We start from the raw sequence: 11,153 nt of genomic DNA on the forward strand, positions 1-11,153 counted from the left end.
TGGGTGGGGGAAGAGTAAGAAAAACAATTTCTGCTTATGGGGTAGGAGGAGAGACTGTTTATACTGCTCAGGAGGACCTGAAATCCATCAACAGTTACAACATGGGGGAGGGAACGATGCTAAGGGTCTTGTTTTTTCGTTCCTGCATTCCAAGACCCTCTTCTGTTTTATCTGATCTTTAGTCCCTGTGTCACCATATATCTCCCTCTTTCTTTTTATGGCCAATTTTTTGGCCATTGTTGATACCTTGGTCACGTCTTACTATCTACCCATTTCCCTTCTCACACATTTGGGAATCCAGTTTCAAGGAAAAGAGGGCAAAGACCACTCTGGCTTCTTCAGGCTGAACAGAGGGCCATGGGGCTCTGGGTTCCCTTTGTCTACTCTGTCAGGGAGCATTTATGGAGGGAGATGAGAGTCCATGGAATGATAAGGTGACTTGTTTCAGCATTGTCTAGGTGTTAGTCAGGGAATATTCTTGCAGGACCACTTGGAAACTTGTTGTATTTTAGAAGAAACAAACTTTACAAGAAAGTTAAAGGTACATGGCCCAAAGATGAAGAGAAGTAGAAAAGCTGCTCAGTGGCTAGCCAGGAAAACCAGGACTGGACATTGGTTCATGACATTAGTGTTTCTCTAGGTACGAGAAGCCTGCACTGGGGCTCAGAAAATCTTTACCTGAAAACATCTCCCTCTCGGAAGGCCAGTTCTGGGTTTTTCCCAGAGCAGAGTGCCTTATTTCTGATCTCTACTCTGAACTCCTTTTGCAGGGTGTTGAATGTCAGGAGCTTACAGTAATCATGATGTCAGCTTTGTAGAGACAGCTGGCAGAGTCCAGTCAGCAGAGTCCCTTCATAGCCACATATTTGACCATGCTCTGGGGGCATTTCTTGGCCATTGTGTCCTGCGGCACTGGGTAGGCTCATTCCCAAGTCTAGGGAAGGATCCATTGATAGGCCACTCAATGTGCTGTTTCTAGAGCGGGCCTTGTGAGTAGCAAAATCTCTGGACCATACCTGTCTAAGTAGCCTCTTGGTCCAGGAAAATATTCCCTTTTCTTCCTTCTTCCCATATCTAGAGTTACATTATTACAATCATTGAGAGCATGTGGAGCTGCATATCAGCATTTTATCACAGGCTCAGCCACACATTGAGTAACATAAGAATCAATCCTCTGAAACAAGCAACATAGAAAATAATATAGCTAGAGCTAGCAATTATTAGTCAGGACTAAGTAAGAAGGAAAGATCAAGAACTTTCATTAGGTAGAGCCCAGTATACTCCAGGTCATCTGACTTTTCTTGTTAAATGACTAGCCAGATGGTAATCTCCTGGTTGTATATCACGGAGCATCTATTCTTTATCTGAAGATTGCTTACTGAGATTAGCTTTAGAAACAAATTTAGAGTATCCTTTTTAATAACACAATTAAATCTTTTAGAAATATAACAGAAGAAGGAACTATCTCAGAAGTGAATCATAGTGAACACTAGACTTTAGTTAACAAAACTAGAAACTGACTTTAGCAATGAAAAAAAAGTTAATATTCAGTGAAACATAATTTTTTCATTATGAGGGCATTAACCCTGTAGCCCGGGAAGGCTTTAACCCGTCATATAGAAATGAGGTTTGTCAGGGAGCCGGGAAAAGCCAGGCAGCCATGTTGGATTTCCCATAGCCCTGACTCTTTGATTTACAGCTATTGTTCACCCATTTTTAATTCCCTGATTGACAAGCAGACCATGGCCATGTTTTAAGGACATCAGGATGGCAAACGTCTAAGCATGAGGGGTTATTTTTGTAGAAGAAGAATCAGCTTTGTCTACATGTACCATAATCTTAAGGAATGCTTATTCACTTTACCAAAGTAAAAAAAAAGATTTTAAAAATGAATATAAATCCCTTAAAGGGAAAGAAATTCATAATCTCTTATTGAAAGCTGCATTCTAAGAAAACTTTGTTCTATTAACATAGAGATTCAACTAAATTCCAGTCTGACTTGTTTATTGGTTGACCTTAGAAAAATCTTTTCCGTAAATCATGAAGTCGCAGTATTCTTACAAAGGCACCAGAGTGAAACCATAGAAGGCATGTTTAAATCTGATTAAACTGCAGTTGACTGTGTACCTGGTCACTGCTGTGACTTGTAACACGTTCACTGGATAAGTAGAATTATAGTTGACCACATTTTATTAGGGCATATCAGATCTATGGTGACTTCCCTGGTGGCCCAGCAGCTAAGACTCTGAACTCCCAAGGCAGGGGACCCAGGTTCGAACCCTGGTTGGGCAACTAGATCCTGCATGCTGCAACTAAGATCTGGCGCGGCCAAATAAATAAATATTTGGGCTTCCCTGGTGGTTCAGATGGTAAAGCATCTGCCCGCAATGAGGGAGACCTGGGTTCGATTCCTGGGTTGGGAAGGTCGCCTGGGGAAGGAAATGGCAATCCATTCTAGAACTCTTGCCTGGAAAATCCCATGCACGGAGGAGCCTGATAGGCTACACCCCATGGGGTCGCAAAGAGTTGGACATGACTGGGCGACTTCACTTCACTTCACAGATCTATATGAACTCACATAATTTTAAGATGTCTATATTAGTAACATCCACCATACAGCATAATCTGGGATTTATCACCCCTTCAACAGTACTTCCCATGTAATTTAACATGTCCAATGAACCCAGGTAGTTTAATAGTTCCCTGGGATGTCTCAGGGGCCCTCTGAAGCATTCCAAAGCCAGCTAGAAATCAAGTTATTTAGGAAGTTTTGTGGACAAATTTCAAAAGGGGTTATAACACTCAGTCAGATACAATCATATAGATCACTGGGAGACTATATTCACTTAGCCAAAGTAATGAAGATTCAAAGGTAAACAGAACACATCCCTTCAGAGGTAAAGAAACTTAAAATCCAGTATCAAAGGCAGCTCAACATCTCAAGAAAACTTGTATTTATGCACAAAACTCTTCCCTTGGCGTCCACTTTCCATAAAATATTCTTATCACTTTCTGTACCCATGACTTTGTTCTCCTCTCCTGAAACAGCCATCTGTAAGTCAGATCTATTTCCTTTTCCCTTCATAAAATGTAATTTCATCCCTCATACCTTCTTTAGTGAAAATACACATCCTACTTTCTTTAAGCAACCAAGAACTTAAGCATTCTATAGATTGGTGAACATAAATACCCGTGATAATTTTTATAAAAACATTTCTAGAGAACATCTCAGGATGGCATCAAGCATTATTCATGAATAGTCCAAAATCTCTACTTTCTCTGTAAGAGGAAGTTAATCCTCAGTGATGAATGTTTCAGGATCTTATTTTATTTGGAAATGACCTAGCTAGTAAATAAACTTCCATCACTTAGTGTAGCACAGCCCCAGAAATTCAGGTTACCAAAATGTAGAGAATGTTTTAGACAGACATTTTTAAATATAATTATTCTTAAAAGAGTTTCTCTGAAAGCTCGTATCTTTTTTACATTTCCGTTGAGGTTTTTTCTCTTTTTTTCTTTTCCTTTACTAGAGGTACTTTGCTTCTAAGTCACTTCAGTCCTGTCCAACTCTGTGCGACCCCATAGACGGCAGCCCACCACGGTCACCCGTCCCTGGGATTCTCCAGGCAAGAACACTGGAGTGGGTTGCCATTTCCTTCGCCAATGCAGGAAGGTGAAAAGTGAAAATGAAGTCGCTCAGTCGTGTCTGACTTTTAGAGACCCCATGGATGGCAGCCTACCAGGCTCCTCCATCCATGGGATTTTCCAGGCAAGTATACTGGAGTGGGGTGCCATTGCCTTCTCCGAGAGGTACTTTGCTGGTTGACAAACTTGTAACAGATATAAAAAATATTAAAATATATTTAACTTATAATAAACCTAGGCACAATGAAAATACTGTGCCTAATGACTCTTAGACATATCTACATCAGATTAGCAAACAAACACTAATACTGGATATTTAATATTGAATATTTCCCAGTTCACGAGAATATGAAATTCATTTAGTTTAATTTCTCCTGTAGTTAGAATTGTCTGATTTCTAAGTGTTTCCCTTCTTTTAGGCCAATTAAATTAGAACTCATTTACAACTTCAGCATTAAAAAAAAAAAAGAGTGCATACTGTGATATACATAAATTCAGACAATAGACAGAGATCTCATAGTTTCCTGCCTGAGATTTAAAATGTCTCTTTGACCCTCTTTTTTGTTTGCTTGTTTGTTTGTTTGGCTTGAAGTTCTGATTTGCCCAAGGGTGAGTCAGGTCTAAGGCAAAGTGGGCAGTGTTTTTCAATGGAAAGGGGTAACTTCAAGCTTTTCCCTAGGCAGGCCTTTTAACAAGCTAGTTGTTTGTAAATGCATATGCAAAAAGAGCCAGTTTTGCAGTTTCCAAGGGAAAGAAAATTTCATTTTAACCAGTTTTCTCCAGTCTAAAGACTATCAGGGCCATCTTGTGTCAAAAAGACATCTTCCCTTTCTGTAGTCTTAGTTTTATAGCTAAAATATAGACCAACGAATGCTCCAATTGTCTCTGATCTTTCAGCTGATAAAATTTTGGACTGCCCCTCTGGTGGGAAGTGATGTCTTTGGCCCATCAGAAGAATCTGAAGGGTTAAGGGAATTTGCAGGAGTGGGGGAAGCTTGGTCCTTCCCAGGCCTGAGAAACAGGAGTAGTCAGAAGGGAATTTTTTAGGATGTTCAGGAGTGGGGGAAGCTTGGTTTCCTCTCCACCTGAGAGATCAGCTTCCTTAGAAGGGGATTCTTTAGAATGTTAGGGCAGTTTTTGATCCTTCAGGCTTTTGAATGTAGAAGAAAGAGCTGGACCAAAGGGAACCTCAGAATCCTTTCCTAGAGATCCTGTGGATATGAAAGGCTGAGTAGGGGTCATCTAGGAAATCTGATGGAGAGACACAGAGAGGGACAGGAGACAGGGATGCAACAGAACGGAAGGAAATTCTGAGTCCTTTCCCATCTTTTGGCAAAACCTAGTGTGCCACTCAGAGGCCATTTTTGGGGGTCCCCCATTTGTATTGGAGCCAGGCCTTTTGGAGGGTCAAAATTTTCCAGTTTCTGACAATGTAGCCAAGGCTTGAGTATGAGAGAGCCTCCTGGGATATAACAGAAACCACTCTTCGCCTACCTACCATAGAATGGGAGTACTGAGAGGCACTGGCTGACAGAAAGGCGTGCCTTTTTCCCCAGTGGTCTCTCCGAGTGACTGATGGCACAGAATGGTCGAGTGACCCAACAGTCGAGTCCCACAGTGAAAGGTGACCGCTGAGAACCCTGCAGCTAAGCCACCAGGTGACACGCGCAGATAAAGACAGAGATTCCCTGCAGCAACCAGGTGACTCACCATTTGGTGATTCCCTGAAAAGAGAAGACACTCTTGGGATGGCTCAGAGGCAACACCCAGGCTCCTGTAAATCAGTCCGGACCAAAAGGGAAAGAAGTGAAAGCGACAGGGAAGAAGGCTGAGGAATCGGCTGTAGAATATATCCGGGAGGCGGTGGCCAGGTGACAATGGTCTCTGTTTTGCCTCAACTACTATGTTCCTGACACGGTGGACGGAAGTTGTCATGCTGGGGGTGGATGCCCTTGAAACAACTCAAAATCAGTAATGGTGCTCTCATACCTTTTGGCACATATTTTATCAAACAGCCATTAAATAGCAGAGCTTAAACTTTACTTCAGTTTATTTACTTTAGCTTTTAACTAATAAAATTTTAACTAATGACAGATTCACAGAGACAGCTCTAAGAAAAGGTGAGAGAAGATTTTGTAACTGTAAAGAATACTAAAGACAAGAAAAGTTGCATTCACTCAGTCATGTCCAATTCTTGTGACCCCATAGATTCTAACTTGCCAGGTTCCTTTGTCCAAGAAATTCCCAAGCAGTAATACTGGACAGGGTAGTCATTGCCTTCCACAGAGTTCTTCAAAAAAACTAACCAAAAAAAAAAAAAAAAGATGAAGGAGAAGAAGAAGAAAAGAAAATTGATCAAGTCATGCTAATATTTTGATACATACAGTCCAGTTCAGTTCAGTCGCTCAATCGTGTCCACCTCTTCAGGATCCCACAGACCATAGCATGCCAGGCTTCCCTGTCAATCACCAACTCCTGGAGCCTAGTCAAACTCATCTCCACTGAGTACAGACATACACTCAAATAGGGGTATATACTCATTAGGAGGAAGAGAGAAAAAAGTTTCCTGTCACTAAACTCACGTAATTATGAATGGATTAAAAATGTGCTGTAGTTTTAATACATTTTAAAATACAGCAATGAGCTCTATTTTAAATTTTAATACAGTTGAGCATAGATTAGGACTAATAAGATTCTTGTAAACATTTTGGAAAATACAAAGCTGTGATGAGACTCTGTGATGTGAGCATGGAGTGTACTGGAAAAGAGCGGGCCTGGGCTTGGGATGAAAACCGCCACTCCCCAAACCAGTATCTCTGCTAAACACATGTGAGTGTTCAAATCAAATGGAGAAAAACAAATTCATAGCATGGGAATCTCACAGAAACACCTAAACCGATGAACATGAGTCATGGAGTAAGAAGTACATGGAAGAATGCATTATCATTGCATGAGTATTTTGGCACTATTATGGAAACTATGATCTCAATCTATCATTAAAACATATTAGTATGGGCAGTTCGTGATGATCCAGTGACTAAGACTCTGAGATCCCAATGCACAGAGCTCTGATTCTTTCCCTGATCAGGAAACTGGATCCCACACGTTGTAGCTAAGAGTTTACATGTCACAATCAAAGAACCTGAAAATTACGAGGATGACTGAAGATCCTACCTCCCACAACGAAGGCCCAGTGCAGCCGAATAAATAAAGATTTTTAAAATGTGTCATAAGCAAATTTCACTTCATATATGCCTTTCCCGATCTGTGGCCTAATTTTGGAAGGGCTGATGCTAAAGCTGAAATTCCAGTAGTTTGGCCACCGCATGTGAAGAGGTGAATCATTGGAAAAGACCGATGCTGGGAGGATTGGGGGCAGGAGGAGAAGGGGACGACAGAGGATGAGATGGCTGGATGACATCACCGGCTCCATGGACATGAGTTTGGGTGAATTCCGGGAGTTGGTGATGGACAGGGAGGCCTGGCGTGCTTAGATTCATGGCGTCGCAAAGAGTCCGACTCTACTGAGCGACTGAACTGCACTCAAGTGAACTGAACTACATTTAAGTAGCTAGTTTCCCTTATCGATAGAGCGCAGTCTCTGCAACGTTTTAATTTCTGAAACTTTTCTGAAGAACTGTGGACCACTGAGTTCACTCGATAAGGACAATCTGTAACTCCGGTTCTAATGAGCTGAAGCTGCATCCATATGTAAACTCATCACAGCATTTCCCCTACTTCACCATGATCCTAACACCAGACCACATCCCATTGGGAATCTCTGGTACCAGTGCTTCCCCGTGTTGATCTCACACAAACGGCATATAGTGAACAACTCAACGTCACTAATTCATTTTGAGAATTCATCATGCTCTAGAGAAAGCTGGGATACAGACAATGGATAGCAGGCTCTGGGATTTAACAGAGAAGTTAATCTAAAGACCAGTTCTTCACTATTTTAAGAAAAAAAGGGAAAAATAAGAAGAAGGCCACACCCAATCCCCCAGGGAGAAAACTTAGACTCAGAGAACTAAAGGTTTGCAGGTTCTCAGTCCAGGCATTTCAGGAGGAAAAGCAGACACATTCCCAGACCCGGGACAGGACATTTACCTGAGAAGCTGCCATTTCCTCCTCTTCTTCCTGCTGCCGTGAGTCTTTCCTGGGGATGTTATTTCAAAAACGCACATCCACAGGTTGAGAAAACACCTTCGAAGGCATCCACACAGCTGTTTCACCTGCAACCGATAAAGTGAAACTGAAGAAAGAACCTTCTTGTTTCCCCCGCCGTTTTCGGAGCCTTTTTTTGGCTTCCCCTGTTCCTGATCTGTAGGCCGCAATCAAGACTAATCTGATATGCTAATCACATTTTGTGTTTGGTGCTTACCTGTGGTGATTTCTCTTTGCAGACCACCCCCGAGAGCTCTCCTTTCTTTTTGCATTACAGAGAACAGGTCACAGTACAATTCACGGGAGACTGTGGACCTGACCACTGGGCTAGCTGACACACATTATGAGGGGTTTTGAAACCTGGCGGGTGAAGAACCGCATTTAGGAGCCCTGCGCTGCAGCCTCACACTCCGCACTCCTGAGACCTTTCTGGAGCTGAGGATTAGGGCGGGAACTTGGAGAAAGAAAGGTTGCAGGGCTGCTTGCCTGGGGAAGGGCTCTTTCTAGGATGGGTGTGGCCCACCACCGCCTCTGCCTGTGCCCTTGGGGGAGGGGTGGTGGGGAATGCGTGCTTGGCGGGAATCACCTGGGGGCCTTGGGTTCCTGCAAAGCTTTGTTCTCAGAACTCTTGCCAAAGATTCCTTGCCTTTAGCGTGCCAAGTCTGACTCTTTGCCGCCCCATAAACTGTAGCCCGCCTGGCTCTTTTGCCAATGGAGATTCTCCAGGAAAGAATACAGGAATGGGTTCCATGCCTTCCTCTGGGAGATCTTCCTGATCCAGGAATTGAACTCACCACTCTGGTGTATCCTGCATTGCCAAGCGGTTCTTGACCGCTAGTGCCACTTTGGAAGCCACAGGATGCCCTGAATAATTAGGGTTTTTCACTACACTCTGCAGCCTGAGGAAACATGTTTTCACAAAATGATTTGCACTGTGACCAGCTGTCTGCAGGCAAGGGACCTCCAACTTCAGAGACCAGGAGGCTGAAAGTGTTTCCATTGTTGCCAAAACCAAACACCGCACTCGGAGAGTTGGAGAACTCAGGTTTATTATGCGGGCGGGCCCCGAGAACTTAACAGTCCCAGCTCTGAGCCCAAAACAAAGGGGTTACAGAGTTTTTATACTTCGACAGACATGATTAAGAGAGTTTGAGATTTGCAGGGGCTAGGGCAATTGCAAAGAACAGGACTAGGGTGAGTGAGATAAATTCCAGTTCCTAGTATTCTGAGTCCCCACTTTTTGAGACCTATGTGATTAAGACTTTGCAAAGAGCAAACTGAGTTACAGAGGCAGAAGGAGCAGGAAGTTATGTAAAAATTTGACATTTTCCTCTTCATTGCCCTCTCTTGATGCTTCTATCACTCATTGCAGAAAGCATCATCTCATGTTCGATAGGATATTCAGAGCTCCAGGTCAGTTAGGAGACTATATTCAGCTATTAACATTTGCAACTTTCTGGATTCGAGAGGTTATGAACTGGTAATATCTCTGAGAATACAAGGGGCAAACAAAAGCACCTCTAAGAACATGAAGAGAGGACAGGTTAAAGGGAGAAGCCACAATGCCCAGCTCCAGATATTGTTCCAATTACTTCAGGAATTTTCTAGTTCCTCTCTGCTTTTCATGATTCATTCCCTTAGCTGTTAGGCCATGTCTCTTACTATTCTTAATTGGTTTATATAAAAGCAGCATTCTTCATTCAAGAAGAGGCAGAGGCCTGCCTTTTCAGCTGTCAATAGGTCTAGCCCTCTCCTATTCTGTAAAGCCACCTCAGCCAAAGAATCTCGCTGGTCCTGTAAGGCCACTAATGATGTGGCTGCTCTCTCAGTGTCGTCTGTGCGTTGTCGCCACGCGTTCTGGGAAATGAACTCACTCAGAAAGACAATGCAGATAGTGTAGTGCAGTTTATTACACCGGAAGGCTCAAGGCAGAGTCTCCTCTTAGCCAAGCACCCCGACCAGTTTTTGTGAAAGCCTTACATACCCTATGTGTATAAGGTTCCCTGAAACTAGTCTGAACAAAGGAAAAAGAAAGATACAATCAAAGTTAACCCGCAATCATATGCCTTAAGCCTAGGTAGTTAACAGTCAACAATTATCAGTAAGCCTGTGGTCATAGCCCAGTAAGGATAATAGAACGTATGATTCTATTCAGTTACACAGAAAATTAGGACATTCTTTTAGGCCACAGAGAGCCCTGGGCCTCTTCCTTCCAGGGGGCCTGGTTTTCTAGTGGATATTTCATTTCCATAGATACTGGGCATATAGCTCAAGGTCCACAGTCCAGCCCAAGATGGAGTCCTGCTTTCAAGATAGAGCGTGTTCTGTTTCCTCCTTCATGTGAAGTCCTTGGATAGTATATGGGAGAAGGTGAGTGATGAAGCAATCCTCCTGTTCCAATACTTATCCCAGCCAAAATTTTGGAACCAAACTAGGGGATAAACTGGATGGGTCTTTTTGATCGCACGTGTGCTGTCAGAGGTACGGTGAGAGTCTGGTTGTTAGGGCCAATATTCATCAGGGGAGTGAGGAAAGCTAAGGTGCAGATACCCATCCATTGATTGGTAGACATAAGTAAGCATCTGTCCCACAAACCAAGAAAAGGCCTTGATGGGGGCGGCACCATATTGTGTCTGTGGGAAGATGAGTGGGCCACTCACCTTTTACAGTTCGATTACTTTCGTCCCTGGCTAAATTGATTACAGCTTCAGTTCTTCATCATTTGTAAATTATCTGGAGCCTTTTGAGTTAACTCAATGGCCCTTAAGACTAGCCCTTTTAAGGGTGGATCTATAAGAGTTCCCATGGCTGTTGCAAAATTTCATGGTACTGCTGTAGCTAAATACTGTGGAGCTCCTAAGGATAAGCAAAGCCTGCAATCCCTGCCAGCTGGGGGTTGGTGTCCTTCAGAAGGTGATGAGTTGCGTTGAGAACCTGGTACAGAAGAAGGTCTAAGGGGGGTTAACTCTGTAACCTCGGTCATACTGCCAACAGGCAGAGGCTGATTTTTAAGGGCAAAGTTGGTTCGTGATTCATTTGTCTGCATTATTGTCCCTGTCCAGTAGGTTTTTCCATTTATTTGTCCGACAGACAGCTGTTCTGTGTTGTAACATCTACGGGGCATTTGGGGTAGACGGAGGCCCAGGAGCATGATGGCAATGCCATGGTGTAGGGATGCCACCTGGGGTTTGGATCCTCTGGTGGGGAAAAGGCAGCGGCAGTGGCGGACATAACTGAGAAACATTTTTGGCACCAGGACCCTGGATATACATCACCTGATCAGAAAGGCAGTACGTGATCAGCCTATAGGATAGGCTATCTATACATTGTTCTAGCTGATG

The 11,153-nt window shown here is 43.2% G+C and overlaps 1 protein-coding gene across 6 annotated transcripts in view; it reads right to left on the reverse strand.

The window, feature by feature from the left end:
• Nucleotides 1-8,381, reverse strand: part of LOC129632372 (40S ribosomal protein S29-like) — a 35,346-nt gene extending 26,965 nt beyond the window's left edge. For 2 of the 6 annotated variants that reach the window (XM_055553931.1, XM_055553924.1), the window contains exons 1-2: nt 8,030-8,380; nt 7,756-7,880 (exon numbers count right to left, since the gene is read on the reverse strand). In XM_055553931.1, the coding sequence (XP_055409906.1) occupies nt 7,756-7,770 (15 nt within the window). In that variant the 5' untranslated portion in view covers nt 7,771-7,880; nt 8,030-8,380. Of the gene's footprint in view, nt 1-7,755; nt 7,884-8,029 lie in introns of those variants that run through there. The other 4 variants (XM_055553930.1, XM_055553928.1, XM_055553929.1 and 1 more) reach the window with 4 other exon arrangements.
• Between the last annotated feature and the right edge of the window lie 2,772 nt (nt 8,382-11,153).

The sequence above is a fragment of the Bubalus kerabau genome, chromosome 17, assembly GCF_029407905.1.
Source record: "Bubalus kerabau isolate K-KA32 ecotype Philippines breed swamp buffalo chromosome 17, PCC_UOA_SB_1v2, whole genome shotgun sequence".
NCBI lineage: Eukaryota > Metazoa > Chordata > Mammalia > Artiodactyla > Bovidae > Bubalus > Bubalus kerabau.